Consider the following 27,912-nt stretch of genomic DNA (forward strand, 5'->3'; position numbering starts at 1 on the left):
CCCCTTTATCCCAGAAAAAGAAAAAAATAAAAGCACCCTTTTGTTCCAGAGCACAGCTTCTGGCTGTAAGACACATACCAGATGCCTTGCTTGACAAAGAACAGTGAGTGTCCCTGTTGATAATTTACCACATATGGCTACCACCATACAACCATCTCTGGCTTTACTAGCCATAAATATTTATTTCGGTGAAAGAACATTTTTCTCCATGCACTGACATTAACTAGATAAGGGCTTTCCTCTTTTTTGTTGTTGTTTTGTCTTTAAAGTTGGTACTTTTTTGAACAAATTCAATGTGTTCACATTATGCATAATTTTCAGTGAGAACCTGTCTCCCTTTAGCACACAAATTATTGCCCATTATTGGGATTATTTCACTTAAAGAAATCTCGCAGCTTGAAAGCATTGAAATTGTATTAAAAAACAAAAACATGCAAATTCTACACATATCCAATTTTTATTCCAATTTTCAGAGTATCTTCTTTTATTTTTAGATGAATCTGCGTTCTGTATTTACTGTAGAACAACAAAGGATTTTACAGCGTTATTATGAAAATGGAATGACAAATCAAAGTAAAAATTGCTTTCAGCTCATATTACAGTGTGCACAGGAGACTAAGCTGGACTTCAGTGTAGTCAGGGTAAGTATTAAGGTCTTAAACTCTTGAATTTATAGTTTTTTTATTACAAGTGATAATTGCTTAATATGAGAAAAACTATCAGGGTATGAAGTCACTAACTTTATAAACAGCTTCATTTCCCTGGTATAAAATTACTATTTTTTAATAAAGAGCTAATCATTTAGTATGTATTTTTTTCTATAAATACCTTGAAAGCACTAAAACTTTTGCATTTTAAATGTATCTTTAAAAAATCCCAGTCCTTTGAACTAATAGTTACCTTTAGGATTAGTTGTTGATCTCATGCTTTGTTTACACTGAGAATTCATCTAGATATAACCCTCCAAATTGATATCAGTAAAACAGGCATTTACCAAGGGACCTAGCATATTTTCTTGTGTTTAAATTTTTCATTAGGCATTTATGACTTCAATATTTTTGCCTTTTTAGGAAAACCTAGCCTTTTTATGAATATCTCTTCCTCCTTCTAAGTAAAGTGTATTCATTTTAAGGGGTTAGCAAGTAAGGGACAAGAAATTCTTAGGGAGGAAAATTTCCTTTATCACAATCATAGTTAACCAGCTGTAAAAATCAGAGCTGCTACACATTTGGGAAAGGCAGTGAGAAGGTGAAATAGAGGAGGCAAGAGACAAATCTAACTGAGGCAGTCACAGATTTCATAGTGAGTGAGTAGGTCCTTTCATGATTGTCTAAATATGCTACAAATCCTCCTGGTGTGAAACCTTAGGGATTCAAAGGTTAGCAACTTTCCCATCTTTGTCATTCATTAGGCTAATTGGTAAGAGAAAGGACTTCTGTTTATTTTTCTGTTGTAGGAACTTTCAAAGACCCCAAAGATAAAAATCTCTTGATAAGAAGAATTCTTTGGAAAATCTGTTTTTTAAAGACTGAAGGATATATTCACCTTCAAATAGGGAATTATGCCACCAGTTCTACGGGGGGATATATCCAAGATATCTGTTTCTTGTTTGCTGAGATCAACCATCATACTCAGATTTGTGAAATAACTAGAAATATCTCCTATTGATAGCTCTAAATTCCCTACTTGCAATACCTTTAATAAACCTCAAGAAAAAAAATTTTTAGTTGATAAGTTTTCCATTTTATAAGTACAAACTCATTTTTTTCTGCAGTAACTTTTTTTCTTTTCTTCTCTCTTATTTTATCATTACTTTAAAATGAAAAGTCTTCTTAGGCAGCTGCTCTGTGGACTGTGACCTTTCATATTTATAATTTGCTATTGCAGTCTTCCCCCTAATAACTTACTTGATTGTACTTGAATACTGAGACTGTGGAAATACAAAGGGTTATACTTATGCCCCAAGTGGTGTGAAATCTGTAACAAATAATAGGAATGAAAGAAATGAACTTTCTAGAATGTAAGCTTGCAAGTACAATGTTATGTACGTTGTAAGGAATGGTGTAAAACAGATTCATTCTCTCTATTCTAGGGGAGTATAAATTCTGCAGAAATTCGGTCTTCCTAATCTAAATTTCAACACAATTTTGGTGGTTTTTCCAGCCATAGGAGAAGGGAGTTGTTTATAGAGTCATTATTCCACAACCTCCTCTGCCCGTGATATTTTGCTAGGTCTACATGTTCTACTTGAAAGAGATCTTCCTTTATTATTTTAATATAATATTTATTGCATTTTTTTCTCAAAATAACTAAAATCCTACTGTACTAAGAACTTGATCCCAATGTAAAAAGAACTTAAAAGGTTAAAACATCCACACAGTGAGAGAGTAGCATTGACATATATGCACCACCAAATGTAAAATAGATGGCTAGTGGGAAGCTGCTGCGTAACACAGGGAGATCAACTTGATGACTGGTGATGACCTAGAGGGGTGGGATAGGGAGGGTGGGAGGGAGACTCAAGAGGGAGAGGATATGGGGATATATGTATAAATACAGCTGATTCACTTTGTTGTAAAGCAGAAACTGGCACAACAGTGCAAAGCAATTATACTCCAGTAAGGTCTGAAGGAAAAAAAAAACTGAAAAAAAAAAGTATATATAATGGGGCAAAGGAACAGGAAAACAAAGAAGGAAGTAGAGAAAAAGAAAAAGTTTGGAGACATTGACTTTATAAAAAAGGACTTAAAAAGAATTTTATGGACACCAAGGATTGGTGACCCAACTTTATTGCCTTTCTTTTTTTTCCTTTTAAAAAGAGTTTTATTGAGATATAATTGACATATAAACTGCATATATTTAAAGTGTACAATTTGATGTTTTTCTTATTAGTCATCCATTTTATACATATTAATGTATATAGGGCCATCCCAACCTTTCTTTTTTTCTATGTAGTATCACTTTATTAGTTCCAAATCCCAAATGCTCATCATATCAATTTTGATTGACCCATTTTTTTCTCTCTCACCAATGAAACATTTGTAATGAGAATCATTTATATCCAATAAGCATTGGAAAATTTTGGATCCTTTAACTGAATGACTTAGTGAAATTTGTTTCAGTTATTGGGAACCCTTAGGTAATGAATTTTATTTAATTTTCAACATTTTAATGTAAAATATTTCTTAACTATATACTTTTCTACTTCAATAGAGACTATTGAAAATAGCTGAACCTTTACTTTTTGGGTTTCTTTTTTATTTATTTATTTATTTTTTGGCTGCACCGCACAGCACATGGGATTCTTGTTCTCCAACCAGGGATCTAACCCACGCCCCCTGCACGGGAAGTGCAGAGTCAACCACTGGACCACCAGGGAAGTTCCTGAACCTTTACTTTTTGACTCAGAGTTTTACTATGAAAATCAATTATTGTACTGTGCTATAAAATAATAATGCTTACAGCATGGTACAGTATATGGGGTGATTTTCCCCTTTACTAAAGAACCCCAGACTGTTTAATGATTTCTCACATCAATTCTCTTATATTTTTCCTTTCTTCTCATTTTTAGTGAGTAATACTTAATGAACATTCTTAGTTTTGGTGCTTTCAAGGTGCTTGCAACAGCAATCACTATTACCAATGCCCCCTCCTGTTTTGTTATTTTTAATTTACTATAGATGAGGATACCAGGTTTGGTAACATTATGTGTAAAATAAGATAAAGTCTGTTTTAAGATCAAGGGCTGTCCTTTCAGTAAAGTACATGGATCTCTTGACATCTATATTGGCTGCATTCTGAACAAATGAAATTGTTAGATAGCTGAGATTCATATTCATGTCATATTCTATTGCATTTTCCTTTTTTATGCACACATGATATAAATAGCTAGTAAACTATATAAGTAACACTATATATGAACTACAAAACTATAAAAGTAAGCTATAAATGTGCAATGCACTTAAAATTCCTGTGTTAATGTGGGTATTGTGATGAGAACATGGTAGGTGGTTTGTTTTCTTAGAAATCTTGCCCAGAGCTGCCCTCCAGATATAGCACATCTTGAGTTCAACTTTTAACCAATTCACTACGGTTTCCCACTGAAAGTTTTAAAATGTTCAAATTACAAACAAATACATCATTCTTCCTCTGCATATTTTTCTTATTTGAAAAGCCATAACAGTGACTTACACTGAATATTTGTAATATTCACCTTTTTGAACCATAAGTTGAAGTTATATTTATCCCCAAACATTTCTTTTTCAATATTTCTCTTGAGTATATACTTTAAAACGTTTTAGTTTTTCTCCACTACCTCCTTCTCTTGTGACATTTATATTCATTTGTCCCTCTGCTTATAATTCTCACCTCTGCTGTTTAGTAAAACTAAATAAGTGTGAGTTTTTTAAATGCTGGAGAAGCTGTGGAGAAAAGGGAACCCTCCTGCACTGTTGGTGGGACTGTAAAGTGATACAGCCACTATAGAAAACAGCATGGAGTTTCCTTAAAAAATTAAAAATAGAACTACCATATGACCCAGCAATCCCACTACTGAACATATACCCTGAGAAAACCATAATCAAAAAAGATACATGCACCCCAATGTTCAATGCAGCATTATTTACAATAGCCAGGACATGGAAGCAACCTAAATGTCCATCAACAGATGAATGGATAAAGAAGATGTGGTACATATATACAATGGAATATTACTCAGCCATAGAAAGGAATGAAATTGAGTTACTTGTAGTGAGGTGGATGGACCTGGAGTGTCATACAGAGTGAAGTAAGTCAGAAAGAGAAAAACAAATACCGTATTCTAACGCATATATATGGAATCTAAAAAATTGTACTGATGAACTCAGTAGCAGGGGAAGAATAAAGATGCAGATGTAGAGAACGGACTTGAGGACATAGGGTAGGGGGGAAGGGGAAGCTGGGATGAAGTGAGAAAGTAACATTGATATATATATACACTACCAAATGTAAAATAGCTAGCTAGTGGGAAGCTGCTGCATGACACAAGGAGATCAACTCAATGCTTTGTGATGACCTAGTGGGGTGGGATAGGGAGGGTGAGAGGGAGGCTCAAGAGGCAGGGGATATGGGGATATATGTATCAATACAGCTGATTCACTTTGTTGTACAGTGGAAACTAGCACAACAGTGTAAAGCAATTATACTCCAATAAAGATCTGAAGGGAAAAAAAAAAGAGTGAGTTTTAAATTCCCACAGCCTCATGTGAAGCAAAATGGAGCATCTCAGTTTCTGGAACATTTTATTAGATAAGTACTAATTATAAAAGTAAAATGACCAACAGAAATGACCAACTGCGTTTCAGGAGTTTCTCACCATAGTGGAAGGAGAATGTTCTTTGAGATCAAATTAAATTGATTTTGATTCCTTGCTCTGCCAGTAGCTGGCAGAATATCCTTCCACAAGCTACTTAATATTGCTGAATTTCAGTTTCTTCATTTATACAATTAGAAAAATAATACCTAGCAAAGGAGCTAATACATGTATATATAAAAACACATAATGGGGATTCAATACTTGTTAGCTTTTATTTATAGTATTACAATATGTAATGTTGTATGTAGTATAAATATACTTTGAAAATTGGATAATTTATGTGGTTTTCAAAAGCACTTGACACAAAGTTAACCAAATACACCCTGCATCATGTTTGTGCAAGGCTAGTTCATTTAATGTTTTCACTTATTTTTTTAAATTCTTAATAGATTAATGTGTTTTGGTAGTTTATAATATGGTATGCATTTAGAAATAAGTATAAAGTTTACTAATCATTTTATGGAACATAATATTTCTTACTGCATATTTTAAGAATCGTGATTCAGTGTAATAATACTAAGATTATTATAATAAATTTACTTATATAAAGGTACATATTTTGTAATCAAATTCTAAATGCCAACCACTGGTATTATTTTTATTAATTTTTTGTTTACAAAAATAATACATATTCACTGCATAAAATTTGGTAAGTAGAAAAAAGCATGAAGAAGAAAATAACTACCATAAATTAATGACAAACGGAAAAAATATTTGCAACTTGTGACAGAGTGCTGCTACCTTTAGTAGAAAATTGCTCTTATAAATCAATTCAAAAAGACAAATATACCAATATAAAAATTAGTATAAGTAATGGGTAAGCAACTCTATCAAAGTAATATATTAACTATAGAAACTCAAATCAAAACAGCAATTATATACATTTTCATAACTCCTGGGCTAGTAGAGACTACAAAAGGATAATGCAGAGTGTTATAGAGGGTGTGGGGAAACCAGATCTCTTATACATTGGAGGGTAGTTTAAAAAAATCAAAAAGCCAAGCAATTTTCCTTCTAAGATGGCATTCTAATGGGCCAATAGAGCAAAGATGCATGCACAATGATGTATATTGCTATGGTTTATAATAGTGAATATTTCTAAAATTAACCTAAATACCTAGCAATATTAATTAGCCAAGTTATGATATATTCATAGAAAAGAAGTTGTTAAATCTGAAGATTCCTAGTGTATATTTGTTTAACAATATTCCTAGCATTTTCCAATGTCATTAAACATCCTACCTCTAGTATGTTTTCAATTTTTCACTATCATAAATAAATATGATGAACATATTTGCATATAAACTTTGTATACATCTAGGATTACTTTTAGGATAAATTTCCAGAAGTGAATTTACTAGGCCAAGGGATATAAACATTTTAGGGTTCTTGCTACAGATTAATTGGATGGGTTTTGAGGAGAAGAACAATAATACAATTCTCCTGTTAAAGTTCCAAGATATTTATTATGTGCTGGTCCCTGATCATCTCTAATCTTATACTTTAGTTGCTTTTTCTTTTAGTGTATATTCTTTCTTTTAAATTTGTATAGGCCTTGATTTTTTGACAAATGAGAATGTAATGTATCACATAGAAATTATTTTTTCTTGTTTTTTTTGCTAGGAACTATTCCATAATGGCATTTTTTTTTTATCCTTCCAGACGTGGGTTGGCAATAAAAGAAGAAAAATGAGTAGTAAGAATTCTGAATCAGGAGCAGCGACAACAAGAACTGTTTCTGGTACTTCTTTGGCAGCTCCAGACGTTGCAGTCAGAAATGTGGTTAATATTGCTCCACCCTCAAGCCAACAGTCTTCTTGGACATTGCCCAATAATGATGTCATTGTAACTGGTATATACAGTCCAGCCAGTTCATCAAGTAGGCAAGGGACAACTAAACATACAAATACACAAATTACAGAAGCACATAAAATCCCTATTCAGAAAACAGCCAGTAAAAATGATACTGAGTTTCAGTTGCACATTCCTGTTCAAAGACAAGTAGCACACTGTAAAAATGCCTCTCTGCTCTTAGGTGAAAAAACAATTATTTTGTCAAGACAGACAAGTGTGCTAAATGCTGGAAACTCTGTATACAATCACACAAAGAAACACTATGGAAGCTCTTCAATGCAAGCCTCTGAGATGGTACCTCAAAAGGCATCTGTGTGCCATCGACCTTGCAAAATTGAACCAGTCGGAATTCAAAGATCATATAAGCCTGAACACACGGGTTCAGCATCACATAACTTAAGTGGGCAAAAGCCACCTATTAGAGACCCTTACTGCAGAACACAAAACTTGGAAATCCGTGAAGTATTTTCATTGGCTGTTAGTGATTACCCCCAGAGAATTCTGGGAGGAAATGCCACACAGAAGCCTCCTAGTTCAACAGATGGAACTTGCTTGTCCATTGCAATGGAGACTGGAGATGCTGATGATGAGTATGCCAGAGAGGAAGAGTTGGCATTGATGGGAGCACAGATACCAAGCTACTCAAGATTTTATGAAAGTGGCAGTTCCCTTCGAGCTGAGAACCAAAGTACAGTTTTGCCCGGACCAGGAAGAAATATGCCAAATTCACAACTGGTGAATATTAGAGACTTGTCAGACAATGTACTGTATCAAAACAGAGAATACCATTTGACACCACGGACCTCATTGCATACAGCGTCTACTACACTATATAGTGATACAAATCCATCACGGAGTAATTTTTCTTCACATTTTGCATCATCAAACCAATTGAGATTGTCACAAAACCAAAACAATTACCAGGTAATGTGTATGTTTATTTTATAAAGGTTTTATAAAAGTTTGTTTGGTGTAAAAAATTGCATTGGTAATCAATTAGATTTGAGACCTGGGTCACTGAACTCGTATTTTGAAGTAATTTGATATTTTTTGCTTCTAAGTAGTGGTTTGGGGTCAACTCTTTAAAGAATCTTGTACTTCTTTGTCATGTTTAAAAATAGAGTCCTTTTTTTTTCATGGAATGTGATAATAATTTTTATAACATGGCAACTTTCTCTCTACATTTAAAATGAGTTTTTTCAGGAAATAATAGCCTTATGGGAAGCATGCATTTCCCATCACTAAAATAGGACTAAATTGGCTAGACATCCTCTTGAACATAGATTATTCCTGTTATGATTTCTACTTGCGGCTTGGGAAGATGTCATCAGATGAGCAGTGCTTTCCCTGGGTACATAGCCAGGCAAGTCAATCATTTCTCTAGGGGACAATGGTTGAGAAATCAGAGCCTGCAGTATCTCAGCTAACTGTTTTTCTAAAAGTAAATGCTTTATTAAAACATTAAGTGCAACATTAATCAAATTGTCTTTTTAAAATGTTTATAGGGAAAAGACATTCATAGTAAGAATTAAAGCAATTTTAGACCTGTACAAAAATAGGCATTATTTCTTTACTGTTTCACACATTCAGTTGTTTAGATATGCTTCAAGTAATCACAACGGTGAGGTATAAACCTACCTCAGAATATCTCTTAAGGCCATAGATCTTCTCTCTGAAAAATCTGCTTCAGAGAATTTGAATAGCAAGGCAAGAATGTTTGCCATTTTTTCTTGCTACTAGCTAGACCCTTTAATTTGTTCAACCATGGTATTTTTTTATCTGTATTTAAAATGATTCCAGGCTATTCTCAACCAATACAAGGAACCAACTTCTCTTGACTCCCTTTATCTCATAGCTCCCTGCTACAAAATGAAAAGCAATAACATAGTATAGGAAGTATCCCTCTGCAACCTACCTCTAATGGAAGAGTATGTCATCATCATTAGCAGTCATTTCTTATTAAGGATCTTTTCATTTTTCTGTGTTTGCTCTTTCCTAAATCGTGCTTAAAGTAACATTGAACCATACCTTTCAGATCCTCCCCAATACCCCCTTTTATTCACCTCTTTTGCATTTCTTTACCCCTTCAGTGTTGTTCCTAATAATCGTAATAACAATAATATTTATGATTTGTTGAGGGCCTTGAATGTACTAGGCACCATCAGTAAATTTATATACCTGATCTTATTTAATCTTCACGGCAATCTGGTCATATAGGCATTTTATCTACATTTTAATATCTTGCCTAGAATCATACAGCCAGTACATGACAGAACCAGGATTCCAACTCAGAAATATATCATGTGGGTTTTTTTTTCTTCTGCTTTACCATGCAGCCTAATGATTTCAACTTTATTAGACTATTTGGAGGCTTGAGAGTACAGAGTGTATTTTTAATGTTTCATAAATTGATTGCTCCTTAAAGGATAATTCAGCCTATGGTTTTACCTTTTTATAGTCTTTATCTTTTTTCCTGACAGAACTTTTAAAGAAATTAAATTTATTTTATATAAAAGAACCTTTTAAATGGAATAAAACAGCACCATTTTTTGGAAAAGAAATTTCTTTAAAGAATGACAGTCTGACATAACTTAGAGTATGGGATTAGAGCCACACAGACCTGGATTCAAATCTAGGCTCTGCTACTTTCTACTTGTGTGACCTCTGGCAGGTGTCATAACCTCTCTATGTAACAGTTTCCTCATTTGTATAATCCACTGAATATCTACTTCACAGGAATGCTGTACATGAAATGACACAATCTGTGCAAGTCTCTTTGTACATTCCCTGACACATAAACTTTCTTATACGTATGACATGGTACTTGAAAAGTTAATGAAACTCTGCTGGTCCAGGTCTTCTTTACATTCCATTTCAAGTAGAATATTGCACAGCCCACAATTATCACAAGGTGGTTGAAGAAGAAATAGCTGTATGTGCTGGCTGAAAGAAGATTGGTGATCACCTCTCAACCTCACCATAATCTATGTATTAAAAACCTATATATTTCTATTTATATTATAACAGACCTCCTCCAACTTGACTTGAGATAGTATGGTACAGAGTGCTTGCATGGAACCCTTGGGGCTTCACTCTGCCCCACCTTTCTTTTTTGTTTGTTTTTATTTATATATTTTTTTAATTGAAGTATAGTTGACCCAATATTATATTAGTTTCATGCCCCAACTTAATTTTAATTAGTAGAGATTTTAGGGAACCAAGGCAGCCTGGGGAAGTGTAATCCATGAAGATTAATGTCTTAGTCCATTTGGGCTTCTATTACAAAAATATCATAGACTGTGGGTGACTTAAAACCCAACAAACATTTATTTCTCGCAGTTCTGGAGTCTGGGAAGCTCAAGATCAAGGTGCTCACCGATTTAGTATCTAGTGAGTACCTGCTTCCTAATTCACAGATAGCTATTTTCTCACTGAGTCCTCATGTGTCAGAAGTGGCAAGGGAGCTCTTTGGGGTCTCTTTTGTAAGGACACTAATCCCATTCATGATGGTTCCATTCTCATGACCTAATCACCTCCCAAAAGCCCCACCTCCAAATGCCATCACATTGGGGATTAGGTTTCAACATATGAATTGAGCTGGGACAAAAACATTCAGTCCATGGCAGTTATCCTCCAAGATTTTGGTGATGCTCTATTACCAAGCTGTATTTTTAGTAGATCAGGACTTAGAAAGATAAAACCTATGACCATCTTGTCAACTTTCTAGCTATGAAATTATAAGCAAGCAAGCAATTCTCTTTAGTTTCTGACCCTGGGACTGTATAACAGAGATATCTGCCTCTTCTCTCTCTTGTACCAGGTATCTTCAAGCCGAGGTCCTGTTCCTAGTGTATAGTCTAGTTCCAAGCTATTTAGGTGACTGAGTACAAATTGAGGCGATCCATAAGGATGCTAAGAAATTGAAAGCAGCTCTGTTTTGGAGTCACTTTGGAATACCATATTAAGGGTTGAAGTGATGATAAGGAAACTGTCAGGAGGTAGCTATGCCAGGATACTATAGCCCAGTTCTATTTCAGAAACTCAGCAGGCTGACCTCACTCCTTTGGGGCTAAATTGCAACTGTATTGCAACTGTCTCCAAAGTGCCATTCACTTTTCATGTCTATGTCAGTCCACCTATTTATCTTGAGTGCTGTGTTGATTACAGATTAATAATTGATGATAATCTGTGTGAAGATATTGGGGTATTTTGGAAGACAAGTGCTATACATTCAGGATGTTTGTTGCAGTTAATATTGTTACTTAATAATTATCTGCATTCACAACTCTGGTGAACTTCCTAAAAACTTAGAAGTTAATAGAGGTAGAGCACTTTGAGCTTTCTTTAAAAGGTACTAAATAAGTACAATGTATCCCCACCAGTGGAAGTACTTTGGTAGTACCCTCCAAATTTATTCAGTATTTGTGGGCTTAAGTGCATTTTTTAAATAAACATGGAGATTTTATAGTTGTAAAAACTTTAAGCATTATGATGTTCTAAACCAATACAAATGGTATTTTAACCTGAAGAAAGGTAGATTGAATGACTGCTAAAATAACTCTCAGGCAAATATTCAACTTTAAAAAAGTAATAGTAATCTGTGTTGAATAGGTGTAGTTAGCATGGATCATTTTTAAATGACTTTATTGAGATATAATAGTACAGTGGTCACACATCAAAAGTGTACAATTAAATAGTTTTTAATATAGTCACAGAGCTGTTCAAGCAGTACTACAGTCTAATTTTAGAACATTTCATTACCTCAAAAATAAACTACATACTCATTAGCACACCAAATCCCCCAACCCAGCAGTAGGCATCTATTAATCTTTCTCTCTCTATGGATTTATCTATTCTGAATATTATTATACGTGGAATAATACAGTATGATGGCTTTTTGTGACTGGCTTCTTTCAGTTAGAATAGTGTTTTCAAGGTCCATGTTATAGATGTATCAGCACTTCATTCTTTTACATTTCTCTATGATATTCTATTGTGCATATATAGCATAAATTGTTTATCCATTCATTAGTTGATGGACATTTGGGTTGCTTACACAATTGTCTATTATGAATAATGCTTCTATGAACATTCATATACAAATTTCCGTGTGGAAATATCTCTTGGGTGTATATCTAGGAGTGCATTTCTTGTTCATATTGAAATTCTATGCTTAAAGTTTTGAGGAAATGCCAAAACTTTTTCCAAAGTGGTTTTATCACTTTGCAATCCAACCATCAATGTAAAAGGATTCTAATTTCTCCATCTCCTGACCAACACTTGTCATGTCAGTCATTTGATTATAGCCACTATCATGGATTTGAAATATCTCATGGAGGTCTTGATTTGCACTTTCCTAACAGCTAACAATGTTAACTCCCTTTTCATGTGCTTATTGGCCATTCAAATATCTTTTTTGGAGAAATGTCTATTAAGAGAATTTGGCCATTTTTTAAGTTGTTTGTTCTTTGAGTTGTAAACATTCAGTTCTTCATGTTCTCTATACTAGTCCTTATCAGATATATGACTTGCAAATATTTTCTCTCACTCCATACACTTTCTTTTCACTTTCTTGAGGGTATTGTTTAAATGCAAATGTTTTTAATTTTGATCAAGTCCAATTTATCTATTTTTTTCTGTTGTTACTTGTGCTTTTGGTGTGTATCTAAGAAGCTATTACCTAAGCCGAAATAACAAAGACTGACTCATATGTTTTCTTCTAAGAATTTTATACTTGTATCTTTTACATGTAGGCATTTCAGCTGTTTTGAGCTTGTTTTTATGTATGATATGAGGTAGGAGTTCACCTTGATTATTTTGCATATGACTATCCAGCTGTCCCATCACTATTTGTTTAAAAGATTATACTTTCCTCATTGAATGGTCTTGTCATCCTTCTCAAAATCAGTTAATCAAATGGAAGAGTTTATTTCTGGACTCTCAATTCTATTATATTGATATATATGTTTCTTCTTATGCTGATACAACACTGTTTGGATTATTGTACCTTTGTAGTAAGTTTTGAAATTGAGAAGTGTGAACCTCCAAATATCTACTACTTTCTCTAAATTATTTTAGCTATTCTAGGTCCCTTAAATTTGCATATGAATTTTAAGATCAGTTTATCAATTTCTGCAGAAACAAAAGATGGAATTTTGATAATGTTCAGTCTGTAGATTGATTTGGGAAGTATTGCCATATTAATAATACTGTTTTTTCTGATCCATGAAAAGGTATGCCTTTCCATTTATTAGATCCTCTTTAGTTTCTTTTAACAATGTGTTGTACTTTTCAGTTCAGTCTTGCACTTATTTTGTCAAATTTATATATAAGTATATAACTTTTAATGTTATTTTAAGTGGAATTTCTTTCTTAATTTAATTGTTGGATTGTTCATTGATTTTTGTACGTTGATCTTGTATCCTGAAAAAGTACTGAACTAGTCTATTAGTTATATTAGACACTTGGATTTCTTAGGGTTTTATTTATATAAAATCATGCCATCTACAAGCACAGATAGTTTTACTTGTGTAAAAGTTTACTTCATTTTTTCTTTTTCTTGACTAATTGCTAGAACCTCCAATACAATGCTGAGTAGAAGTGGTAAGACATCTTTTTATTCTTCTTGATCTCATATGGAAAAAATTCAGTGTCTCACAATTAAATATGGTATTACCTGTGGGGTTTTTGTAGATGGTCTTTCTCAGGATGATAAGGAAAAGTCCCCTTTTATTCCTGGTTTGTTGAGTGCTTGTATCATGAAAATATGTTGAATTTTTGTCAAATGCTATTTCTGCATCTAATGAGATATATTCATGTGCATTTTTCCATTTATTGTATTAATATGGAGTGTTACATTGATTTTTTTCTTTTTCTTTTCTTTTTTGATATTTATTTATTTTGCATATTTTTTCAGTTTTATTAAGATATAATTGACATACAGTACTGTGTAAATTTAAGGTGTTCAGCATAATGATTTCATTTACATATATTGTGAAATTATTACTAAGCAATAGGTTTAGTTAATATCCATTATCTAATGTATATTTTTTAAAAAGAAAAAGAAAAAAATCTTTCTTTCCTTGTGATGAGAACTCTTGGGAACTACTTTCTTAACAATTTTCAAATATACCATACGGCAGTAGTGTTAACTATAGTCATGATACTGTACATTACATCCCTAGTACTTATTTATCTTATAAGTGGACCTTTGTACCTTTTGATCACCTTTATCCAGTTCCTACTCCCCCACTCCCTGCCTCTGGGAACTGCAAGTCACATGTCCTTTTCTATGAGGCTGATTTTTTTTGTCTGTTTGTTTTAGATCCCACATGAGTGAGATCATACAACTAATTGTCTTTCTCTGTCTGACTTATTTCACGTAGCATAATGCTCTTGAGGTCCAGTCATGTTACTGCCAATGGCAGGATTTCATTCTTTTTATGGCTGAATAATATTACATTCTATATATATTTCATAACTTCTTTATCCATTAATCTGTTGGTGGACACTTAGGTTGTTTCCATGTCTTGGCTACTGTATATAATGCTGCTATGAATATGAGGATGCAGATATCTTTTTAAGTTAATGGTTTCATTTCCATTAGATATACTCCCAGAAGTGAAATTGCTTGATTATATGGTAGTTTTGTTTTTCAATTATTGAGGATCCTTAATACTGTTACGCATAGTGCCAGTACCAATTTACAATTCTACCAAGACTGTGCAAGTTTTCCCTTTTATCCGCATCTTTGACAGCATTTTTTATCTCATCTTTTTGATGATAAACATTATAACAAGCATGAGGTGATATCTCATTGTGATATTAATTTGCATTTACCTTATGATTAGTGATGCTGGGCACATTCCATATACCTGCTGGCTATTCATTTATCTTCTTTGGAAATTGTCTATTGAGGTCATTTGCCAATTTTTAATTGGAATATTTGTTTTTTGCTATTGAGTTGTATTAATTTTTTATATATTTTGGATATTAACCCCTAACCAAATACGTGGTTTGCAAATATTTTTTCTAATTCCATAGATTGTCCTTACATTTTATCAATCATTTCTTTTGCTGTGTAGAAGCTTTTCAGTTTGATATAGTTGCACTTGTCTATTTCTGATTTTGTTGCTGTAGGTGTCATATACCAAAATATCATTGCCAAGATCCACAACAAGGAGACTTTTTTTTCTGTTTTCTTCTAGGGGTCTTATAGTTTCTAGTCTTACATTTAAGTCCTTAATCCATTCTCACTTAGTTTTTGTGAGTGATGTAAGATAGGGGTCTATTTTGATTCCTTTGTATGTGAATATCCAGTTTTCCCAGCACCATTTATTGAAGAGATTTTGTTTTCTGCATTGAGTAATCATGGCTTCGTAGTTAAATATTATTTGAATATATATGGATTGGTTCTTTTCTGAGCTCTTGATTCTCCTCCTTTGGTCTGTGTGTCTGTTTTTATGCCAATACCACACTATTCGGATTACTATAGCTTTTTTTCCTTCCAGCTTTATTGAGATACAATTGACATGCAGCATTATATGTTTTAAGGTGTACAGCTTAATATTTTGACTTACATACGGCATAAAATGATTACCATCATGTCATATAGTCACAGATTTATAAAAAAGAACAAAATGTTTCTCCTTGTGATGAAAACTCAGGATTTACTCTAACAACTTTCATATATAGCATATAGTAGTAGTAATTATATTAATTATGCTGTACATTATATCCCTAGTTCTTATTTATCTTATAACTGGAAATTTGCATCTTTTGACCACCTTCATCCAATTCACTTCTCCCTTCCGCTGCCTCTGGTAACAACAAATCTGATCTCTTTCCATGAGCTTATTTGTTTGTTGAAGTATAATTGACCTACAACACTATGTGAGTTCCTGGTATGCAACATAGTGATTTGATATTTCTCTACATTACAAAATGATCACCATGATAAGTCTAGTTACCATGTCACCATACAAAGATATTACATTATTATTGACTATATTGCCCATGCTGAACCTTTTGTCCCCATGACTTATTTATTTTGCAACTGGAAGTTTGTACATCAACTCTCACCTATTTCACTCATTCCCCACCCCACCCCCCAGCTACCACCTGTTTGTTCTCTGTCTCTATGTCTCTGTTTCTGTTTCGTTGTGTTTGTTCATTTATTTTGATTTTTAGATTCCACATATAAGTGAATCATATGATATTTGTCTTTCTCTCTCTGACTTATTTCACTTAGCATAATTCCCTCTAGGTCCATACATGTCACAGATGGCAAGATTTCATTCTTTTTTGTAATGGCTGAGTAATATTCCTGTGTGTGTGTGTGTGTGTGTGTGCGTGCGCACGCACACACATGCACACACATTTGTGTTTCAGATTTTTCTTTATTCCGTCATCTATTGATGGGCACTTAGGTAGCTCCTATACCTTGGCTATTGTGAATAATGCTGCAATGAATGTAGGGGAGCAAAATACCAAGAAGTGGAATTGCTGGATCATATGGTAGTTCTATTTTTAATTTTTGAGGATCCTCCATACTATTTTCCATAGTGATTACTAAAGCTTTTTAATATAGCCTGAAATCAGGGAGTGTGATACCTCCTGCCTTACTCTTTCTCAGAATTGTTTTGGCTATTTGGAATCTTTTGTGGTTACACATAAATTTTAGGATTATTTTCTACTTCTATAACAAATGTCATTGGAACCTTGATAGAGATTGCACTGAATCTATAGATGCCTTTGGTAGTACTGACATTTTAACAATGTTAATCTTTCCAGTCCATGAACACAAGATACAGTTTCATTTATTTATGTTCTGTTCTATTTCTTTCATTAATGTTATGTACTTTTCAAAGTAGACATCTTTCACCTCCTTGGTTTAATATATTCATAGGTATTTTATGGTTTTGATGCTACTGTAAATGGGTTCATTTTCTTTATTTGCTTTTCAGATAGTTCAGTTGTTAGTGTATAGACATGTTACTGGTTTTTATATGTTAATGTTGTATCATGCTACTTTACATGGATTAGCTCAGTTTTTTGGTGGACTCTTTAGGATTTTCTATATATAAAATTTCATCATGTGAAAATAGATCCAATTTTATTTCTTCCTTTCCAATTGTGATGTCTTTTATTTCTTTTTCTTGCCTTATTGCTCTGGCTAGGACTTCCAATATTAGCTTGAATAAGAGTGATGAGAGTCAGCACCCTTGTCTTATTCCTGATCTTAAAATAAGGCCTTCAACATTTCACCATTGAGTATAATTTTAGCTGTGGGCTTTTCATATATGGCCTTTTTATGTTGAAGCATGTTACTTCTATATCTTATTTGCTAAGAGTTTTTATCATGAGGATTCTGATGTCACCCATATGGCAACGTAAGTTGTTCCTGACTTCACTTCCCCTCACAACAAAAACAACTAACAAGAATTAACACCTAATAACAACTAACAACTCAAGAATAAGACACTAATGAAAGAATCCTAGAACATGGGGATGAGGCTGAAGCATCCTCCTTCACCACAGAGGCCAAGACAGACTGCATTAGAAGGGTTAGAGAGGCAGCTACATGTTGACTGCATTGTCTCTCACCCAGGCCAGCATAGTACCATGTGGACAGTCTCCACTTAGCTTTTAGTTCCTTTATTGGGTAGAGAGAAAATAGGGGGACAACCATCCCACCCCCAACATCGTGCAGCACTTTGCAGGAGCACCTACTTTGCAACATGGGCATTCTCAGGAGAATCTGTGAGGCTCAACCACTGGGAATCTGACTGTGATGGAGAGGGGCTTGCAACAACCAACACACAGATCTTGGCAGACTGCATTCATACTTGCAGATATGATGGTACATTTATAGTAATCCCAACCAGCAGCTTTGCTCATATGCAAGACCAAAGAGTAATTCCAACCAGCAGCTCTGCTTATCTGCAGAACCAAGTTGGGGCTGCATGCTGGCCATAGAACATGGCAGGGTAAAGATCTGTCTATTTTGGATTCTCAAAAAGGAGTGTTGCTGACCCACCTGCTGTGGAGAGTACCTTCTGGCCCCATCTGACCAGAAAGGCTGGCAACAACTCCTGAAAGCCGTGGGGCTCAGCAGCACTTGAGCTAAGAGGTGCTCAGACAGAGCCAATAGTTTGCAGAACAACATCAGTGGTCCTGTTTAGTAAGGGAACTTGGGGTGTGGGTTGGCTTCAGTTAAGACAACAAACAAAGAGCCTTTCTGACCTTGGAGATGGTTCTTTTGCTTAGCCTAGGCAGGGAAAATAATTCATAGCCCCACCCATTTCTGAGTATAACATTCAGTACAACTGAAGAGGGAACGTAATTCAGTGCATGTGAGAAGGTATATAGCCCATCCAACAGCCATGCTTACAGTGGAACTTAAATAGAGAGCACGGCCATGGCTTTCTCCATCTGCAGAACCAAATCTGGAGCCCTGTATGGCCACAGAATTCAGAACATAGTCTTGCCTGATTTGGGTCCTCAAACAAGATGATATGCAAATCACGGGGCCTGTTCTGCTCCCCTGACAAGACAGGGAATCAAATTCATAGCCATGCCTACTCTGGAGTATAGATCCCAGTTCTGAACACCTAGTTAGCCTGAACAACTGCAGAGTACACTCTAGAGCCTCACATAGGCAGGAATCCAAGCCAGCAGTTTTATCCAGCTATTCTGAACCAGTGACACACACTCCCATCCCTGTCCTCAGCACTCTCAGACAGTGACCTTTCCCCAAAATAGACCCTGATAAAAGTCACACTTGCCCAAGGATATTACCAGCAGGCATGCACAGAAATCTAACCTGAATTGATGGGTGAAGAACTATCTCTGCCAAGGAGAACCTTTAAAGTCTGAGAGAGGAAACCACTTACTCAAATGCACAGATACAAACTTAAGGAGTCAAAGATCACTTAAAGTTAAGGTAAATGTGACATCACCAAAGGAAAATAATATAGCTCCAATAACTGACCCTAAAGAAATAAAGACCTATAAACTATCAGAAATAATTCAGTGATCATCTTAAGGAAGTTTAGTGAACTACACAAAACCACAGAGAAACAACTTAATGAAATAAGGGAAACAATGTATAAACAAAACAAGTTGAATGAGGAAATAACAACCACCAAAAAAACCAAACAGAAATCCTAGAGTTGAAAAATACAATAAATGAATTGAAAAATTGAGTAGAGGTTAAAAAATAGATTTGAACATACAGAAGAAACATTCAATGACCTGCAGGACAAGACAATGGAAATTACCCAGTCAGAGGAACAAAAAGCAAATAGAATGAAAAAGAGTGAAGAAAGCTGATGGGAATTATGGGACATGACAAAACATGATATATTCACATTATGAGAATTCCAGAAGGTTAAGAGAAAGAGAAAAGGAACAGATAGTATATTTATAGCAATAATGGTTAAAGATTTCCTGAACCTGAGGAGAGAAAAGGACATCCAGATGCATGAGGCCCAAAGAATCTCAAATAGATTGAACCTGAATAGGGCCATGGTGAGAGACATTATGATTCAGTTCATGAAAGTCAAAGACAAAGATAAAATTTTAGAGCACAAAAGAAAGAGTAGTTACATAAAAAATATACAACTATTGATGGATTTTTCAACAAAAACTGTTCAGGCCTGGAGAGACTGGGATGACATATTCAAAATATTGAAAGAAAAAAGTCAACCAAGAATTCTCTAGACATCAAAGCTGTCCATCTGAAACAAAGGAAGGGTAAAGACTTTTCTGAATAACCCAAAGCCAGTAGAGTTCATTTCCACCACATTTGCCTTATAAGAAATGCTAAATGGAGTTCTTTGAGTGGAAGTAAAAAGACACTAATTAAGAACATACAAACAGAAAAAGTAGCATAAATCTCACAGGTAATATTAAATAAATAGTCATAGTTACAGTCTGCAATATGGTAATAGTGGTGCATAATTTTAAAAAAACAGCCAAAGTAAACATAAACACAATATGTTACACAGTATTAAAAAACATGTAAATTGTAACAACAACAATATCAAATGTAAAGGGAAAGAGAATTAAAAGTGTAAAATTAAGGAACTTAAGTTCAGTTGATCAGTTTAAAATAAGTATTATATATTTAAGATATTTTATGTAAGCCTCATGTTCAACACAAGGGAAAATCCTATAGTAATTACATAAAAGAACATGATAAATAATTCAGGGCATGCTGATATCAAGAGAGAAACACACACACACAAAAACAGCAGGATAAAAAACAAGGAACAATGGATCTACAAAATATTCAGAAAACAGCTTTGAAAATGGCAATAGTAAGTGCTTACCTATTAATAATTACTTTAAATATAAACAGAATAAATTCTTCAATTAAAAGACATGGAATGGCTGAATGAATGAAAGAACAAGATCCAATGATATCTTGCCTACAAGAGACTCACTTTAGCCTTAAAAGCACACATAGATTGACAGTGAAGGGATGAAGAAAAGACATTTCAAGCAAATGGTAACCGAAAGAAAGCATAGGTAGCAATATTTATATCGGACAAAACAGACTTTAAAATGAAAATGGTAAAAGGAGACAAAGAAGGTCATATAATGATAAAAGGGCCAATTCATCATGAAGATATAACAGTTGTAAATATGTATGAACCCAATATTAGAGCATCTGAATACATAAAGCAAAAACTAACAGAGCCAAAGAAGAAATAAATGGTAATACAATAATAGTTAGAGACTTTATACCCCACTCTCAGCAATGGATATAGCATGCAGAAAGAAACAATAAGGAAACAGTGCACATGAAAAATACTATACAAAATAAACCTAACAGACATATACAGAACATTCTAACAACAGCTGAATACACATTCTTCTCAAGCACACATAGAACATTTTCTAGACCATATTGTTAGGCCACAAAAGTCTTAGCACATTCAAGAAGATTTAAATCATACCAAGTATCCTCTGACCACAATGGCATGAAATTAGAAACCTATGACAAGAGGAAAACTGAAAAATTTAAGAACAAAATGAAAACAACACTCTCCCAAATAACCAAAGAATCAGAGAAATAATTAAAAGGGAAATAAAAAGTTTCTCAAGACAAAGTAAAATAAAAACACAACATACTTGCACTTGTGGGATTTAGCAAAGGCAGTTCTAAGAAGGAAATTCTTAGCAATAAATGTCTACATATTAAGAAGCAAGTAAGATTGCAAATAAACAATCTTAACTCTATGCCTCATAGAACTAGAAAGAGGAAAACAAACTGAGTGAAAAGGTAGCAGATGGAAGGAAATAATGAAGAAATGATCAGAAATAAATGAAATAGAGAACAGGGAAAAAATAGAAAGATTAACAAAGTTAAGAGATTGTTCTTTGAAAAGGCAAACCAATTTGAGAAACCTTTAGCCAGACTACACAAAAATAAAAGAAAGAGGACCCAAATAAACAAAATTATAAATGAAAAAAGAATCATTACTACTGACACCACAGAAATACAAAGGATCATGAGGCTACTATGAACAACTATACAAAAACATATTGGACAACCTAGAAGAAATAGCAAAATTCTTACACACATACAACTTACCAAGACTAAATCAGGAAGAAATAGAAATCTGAAAAGATCAATTACTAATAAAATGATTGAATCAGTAATCAAAAATCTCTCAATGAATAAAGGCCCAGGACCATTTGGCTTCTCCAGTGAATTTTACCTAACATTAAAAGAGGCATTAACTCCAATCTGTCTCAAACTCTTCCAAAAAATCACAGAGTAGAGACACCCCCAAACTCATTTAATGAAGCCAGCGTTATCTTGATACTAAAACCAGAAAAGGACACTGCTAGAAAAGAAAACTGCTGGCCAATATCCCTGATGAATATAAATGAAAAAATTATCAATAAAATACTGGAAAAATGAATTCAGCAGTATATTAAAAGTATGATTCACCATAACCAAGTGGGAATTATCCATGGGATGCAACATATCCTTGTTTAACATATTCAACATATCTAACATCAATATGTTGATATTAATCAGCATATTAATATGTTATAGAACATCAATAAAATGAAAAAAGAATCATGTAAACATCTCAATAGACACAGAAAAAAATTTGACAAAATTCAACACCTATTCATGATAAAAACTTTTTTTAATTAAAATTAAGCAAGTTTAATTATTTAATTTTTTAATGGACACACATCACTGTATAAGTTTAAAGCTTACAACATGATGGTTTGATTTATGTATATTGTGAAATGATTATCATAATAGGTTCAGCTAACATCAATATTCTCATATAGATACAATAAAAAATTTCCTTATAATGACAACTCAGGATTAACTCTTTAACAACTTAACTCTATATCAGTTAGCTATCATCATAATGTTGTACATTACACACCTAGTACTTATCTTATAACTGGAGGTTTGTACCTTTTGACCAACTTCCTCCAATTCTCCCTCCCCCCACATTCCAACTTTGATAATCACAAATCTGATCTCTTTTTCTATGATTTTGGTTATTTTTTTTTAAGATTCCACATATAAGTGAGGTTGTACAGTACTTCATTCTCTGACTTATTTCACTTAGCATAATGCCTTCAAGGTCCATCCATGGTGTTACAAGTTGTATGATTTCCTTATTTTTTATGGCTGAATACTATTCCATTGTATGTATATACCACAATTGCTTTATCTATTCATCCATCAATGGACAGTTAGGTTATTTTCATATCTTCACTACTGTAAATACTACTGCTATGAACTCGGTGTGTAGATGTCTCTTCATTTTGGTGTTTTCATTTCCTTTGGATATATTCCCATAAGTGGAATTGCTGGATCATATGGTAGTTCTATTCTTAATTTTTTGAGGAAATTCTGTACTGTTTTCCATCAAGACTGTATCAATTTACAATCTCATGAACACTGCACGAGGGTTCCCTTTTTTCCACATTCACCACAGCATTTAGTTAGCACTTGTCTTTTTGATGATGGCCATTCTAGTAGGCTTGAGGTGATATCTCATTGTGGTTTTAATGACTAGTGACGTTGAGCAACTTTTTATGTACCTGTTGGCCTTTTGTATATCTTCTTTGGAGAAATGTCTACTCCGGTCCTTTGCCCATTTTTTAATTGGGATATTTGTTTTTTGGCTATTAAGTTATATGTGTTCTTTATACATTTTGGATATTAACTCTTTATCAGCTATATGGTTTACAAACTTTTTTTCCCACTCCATACTTTGTCTTTTCACTTTGAGGATAATTCTTTTGCTGTGCTGCTGCTTTTTAGTTTGATGCAATGCCACTTGTGTGTGTGTGTGTGTTTGTTTGTCATTGCTTGTGCTTTAGGTGTCATATATAAAAAATCATTGTCAAGATTCATGTCAGGAGATTTTTTTCTTCTTTTCTTGTAGGGGTCTTATGGCTTTTGGTTTTACATTTAAGACCATTTTCAGTTAATTCAGTGTGTTAGATAGGGGTCTAGTTTCATTCTTTTGAGTGTGAAATCCAATATTCCCAGCACCATTTATTAGACTTTCTTTTCTCCATTGAGTACTCTTGGCCTGCTTGCCAAATATTAGTTAACCATAAATGTTTTGGCTTATTTCTGTTGTCAAATGAAATATTCTGTATATGTCTGTTAAAGCCATTTTGTCTATAGTATTGGCTAAATCCTCTGCTTCTTTATTGATATTGTGCCTGAATGATCTATTCCTTTTTGAAAATGGGATATTAAAGTCCCCAGCTATTCTTGTATTGCTGTTTATCTCTTCTTTTAGTTCTGTTAGTGTTTGCTTTACATATTTAGGTGCTCCAAAGTTGGGTGCACACATATTTATAATCATTATAGCTTCTTGATGGATTGACCCCTTTATCATTATATAATGACTTTCATTGTCTCTTTTACCAATTTCATTTTAAAGTCTATTTTCCCTATTATATGCCTAGCTACTCCTGCTTTCTTTTGGTTACCGTTTGCTTGAAAGGTCTTTTTCCATCCCTTCACTGTAAGTCTACGCGTGTATTCAGGGCTAAACTGAGGCTTTTGTAAGCTATTGGTGGATCTTGTTCTTTCATCCTTCCAGCCATTCTGTTTCTTTTGATTGGAAATTTAATCCATTTATATTTAAATTCATTATTGATAAGTAAGGACTTACTATTGCCAATTGTTATTTTCTGGCTGCTTTGTAGATCCATTGTTCCTTTTTTCTTATCCTGCTGTTTTTTTATGTCTGTTTTGGTGTATTTTGGTATCACTATGTCTTGAGTTATTATGTTCTTTTTTGTAATTACTACATGATTTTCCCTTCTGGTTACAATAAGACTTACATAATACATATTAAAATTATAACACCCTATTTTTAATTGATAACAACTTCAATAGCATTCCTAAACTTTATACTTTTTTATTGAAGTATAGATCATTTACAATATTATATTAGTTTCAGGTATACAACATAGTAATTCAATATTTCTATAGATTATACACCATTTAAAGTTATCACAAAATAATGACTATATTTACCTGTGCTGTATAATATATCCTTGTTGCTTATCTGTTTTATTCATAGTAGTTTGTATCTCTTAATCTCATGTGCTTACTTTGCCCCTACCTCCTTCCTTCTCCCCACTGGTAACTACTAGTTTGTTTTTTATATCTGTGAATCTGTTTCCATTTTGTTATATATATTCATTTGTTTTATTTTTTATATTCCACATTTAAGTGATGACATAGATTATTTGTCTTTCTCTGTCTGACATTTCACTAAACAAAGTACCACTAAGTCCATCCATGCTGTTGCAAAGGGCAGAATTTTATTCTTCATTATGGCTGAGTAATATTCCAGTGTGTGTGTGTGTGTGTATACATACCACATCTTCTTTATCCATTCATCTGTTGATGGACACTTAGGTTGCTTCCATAACTCGGCTAATGTAAATAATGCAGCTGTGAACATTGGGGTCTTTTCAGATTAGTGTTTTCATTTTCTTTGGATATATACCCAGGAGTGATAGTTCTATTCTTAGTTTTTTAGGAACCTCCATACTGTTTCCCATAATAGCTGCTCTTTACCCTTTTTATTATTTTCCCATTCACATTTTAGCTTATAGATATTATAGTTTACATATTTTTATACTACTCAACCTGTAACAAATTATTGTAGTTATGGTTACTTTTTACTGTGTCTATTTTTTAACTTTTAAAACTACAGTTGTATGTGAATTATGCACTACCATTACCATATTACAGAATCTAATTTTGACTATATCTTTACCATTTGCAGTGAGTTTTATGCGAACTTCTTACATTTTTATGATTTTAATTAGTGTCTTTTAACTTCCACTCAAAGAACTCCCCCTAGCATTTTTTTCTAAGGCAGGTCTAGTGGTGATGAACTCCCTTAGCTTTCATTTATTCAAGAAAATATTTTTTCTCCATTTCTGGAGGATAGCATTGTCAGATATAGAATTCTTGGTTGGCAGCTTATTTCCTTCAATATTTTGAATTTGTTATTCCATTCTTTTCCGGACTGAAGTTTCTATTGAGAAATCTGCCTTTAGTCTTATGGGGGTTTCCTTGTATATAACTTCTCTCTTTTGCTGCTTTCAAAATCTTTCTTTGGCTTTGAATTTTGATTATTTATAGGCATACCTTAGAGGTATTTTGGGTTCAGTTCCAAGCCACTGCAATAAAATGAATATTGCAATAAGGTGAGACATATGAACTTTTTGGCTTCCCAGTGCATATAAAAGTTATGTTTATACTATACTGTAGTCTATTCAGTGTGCAATAGCATTATGTCTAAGAAACAATGTATATACCTTAATTTAAAATTACTTTATTACTAAAAAATGCTATCTTCTGAGCCTTCAGCAAGTCATAATCTTTTTCTGGTGGAGGATCTTGCCTCAATGCTCATGGCTGCTGAGTAATTAGGATGCTGGTTGCTGAAGATTGGGGTTGGCTGTGACAATTTCTTAAAATAAGACAAAGTTTGTCACATTGACTCTTCCTTTTATTTGAACATTTAGAGGCCATTTTAGGGTTATTAATTAGCTTAATTTCAATATTGTTGTGGCTCAGGTAATCGGCAGACCTGAGGAGAGGGAGAGAGATGAGCAAATGGCCGGTTGGTGGAGCAATTAAAACACTCACATTTATTGATTAAGTTTGCTATCTTACATGGGCATGGTTCATGTTGCCTCCAAACAATTACAAAAGTAACATCAAAGATCACATATCACCATAACAAATACAGTAATAATGAAAAAGTTTGAAATGTTGCAAGAATTACCAAAGTGTGACACAGAGACATGCAGTGAACAAATGTTGAAAAAGTGGTACTGATAGATTTGTTTGATGCAAGGTTGCCACAAAACTTCTATTGGGCTGGCCAAAAAGTTCGTTCGAGTTTTTCCATGTTACAGAAAAACCCAAACGAACTTTTTGGCCAACCCAATATTTGTAAAAAACACAATATCTGCAAAGCACAATAAATGAAGTGAAATAAAATGAGGTGCAACTGTAGTTATAATGTATCTTGGTATTGCTCTACTCAGTTTCAACTTATTTGGGATATTTTGGGTCTCATGGATCTGGATGTCCATTTCTTTCCCCAGGTTTGGGAAGTTTTCAGCCATTATTGGGTTAAATAGACTTTCTTCCACATTCTCATTCTCTTCTCCTTCTGGAATTCCCATAATATAGATATTCATTTTATTGCATCCTATAAATTCCTTGGGCTTTCTTCATTCTTTCTCATTCTTTTTGCTTTTTGCTCCTCTGACTGGATAATTGCAAATGTCTCATCTTTTTTTTTTTTTTTTTTGTCTCGTCTTCTAGGTCAATGAATCTTTTGTGTGATTGTCTGCTTTTGAAGCTCTCTATTGAATTCTTCAGTCATTGTATTTTGCATCTCTAAGATTTATTGTTGTTGTTTCCTTATGGTTTCTATTTCTTTGTAACTCATTTTTTCATGTATTGTTTTCCTAATTTCATTTGTACCTATATTTTTGTAGTTCACTAAACTTCTTTAAGAACACTATTCTGAATTCTTTGTATAAGTCAAAGATTTCCATTTCTTTAGGGTCAGTTATTGGAGCTTTATTAGTTCCCTTTGGAGGTATCCTGTTTACCTGATATTTTATGACCCTTGATTCCTTTTTTTTTAAAGCTCATTCTCTCTCTCTCTTTTTTTTAAATTGGCTGCATTGGGTCTTCATTGCTGTGTGCAGGCTTTCTCTAGTTGCAGTGAATGGAGGCTACTTTTTGTTGTGGTGTGCAGGCTTCTCATTGCAGTGGCTTCTCTTGTTGCAGAGCACGGGCTCTAAGTGTGCAGGCTTCAGTAGTTGTGGCACGTGGGCTCAATAGTTGTGGCTCGTGTGTTCTAGAGCACAGTCTCAGTAGCTGTGGCACATGGGCTTAGTTGCTCTGTGGCAGGTGGGATCTTCCCAGATCAGGTATTGAACACGTGTCCCCTGCATTGGCAGGTGGATTCTTAACCACTGCACCACCAGGGAAGTCCCCGACCTTTGATTCTTTACTTTGGTATCTGCACATTTGAGAAAGTTGTATCTTTCACACTTTATAGGTTCTTTCTGGCAGAGACAGTTCTTCACCAGTCAGCTCAGGTTGGGTTTCTGGATGTGTTTGCTGGTTATGTCCTTGGGCAGGTGGTGGG

General features: G+C 33.9%; 1 protein-coding gene across 1 annotated transcript in view; it reads left to right on the forward strand.

The window, feature by feature from the left end:
* The first annotated feature begins 494 nt into the window (after positions 1–494).
* The window catches only part of HDX (highly divergent homeobox), a 129,265-nt gene continuing 101,847 nt past the window's right edge, over positions 495–27,912 (forward strand). Inside the window, exons 1-2 of the mRNA XM_057719049.1 lie at positions 495–641; positions 7,016–8,131. Coding sequence (XP_057575032.1) covers positions 495–641; positions 7,016–8,131 — 1,263 coding nt within the window. The remainder of the gene's footprint in view (positions 642–7,015; positions 8,132–27,912) is intronic.

This window comes from Hippopotamus amphibius, chromosome X, assembly GCF_030028045.1.
Source record: "Hippopotamus amphibius kiboko isolate mHipAmp2 chromosome X, mHipAmp2.hap2, whole genome shotgun sequence".
Lineage (NCBI taxonomy): Eukaryota > Metazoa > Chordata > Mammalia > Artiodactyla > Hippopotamidae > Hippopotamus > Hippopotamus amphibius.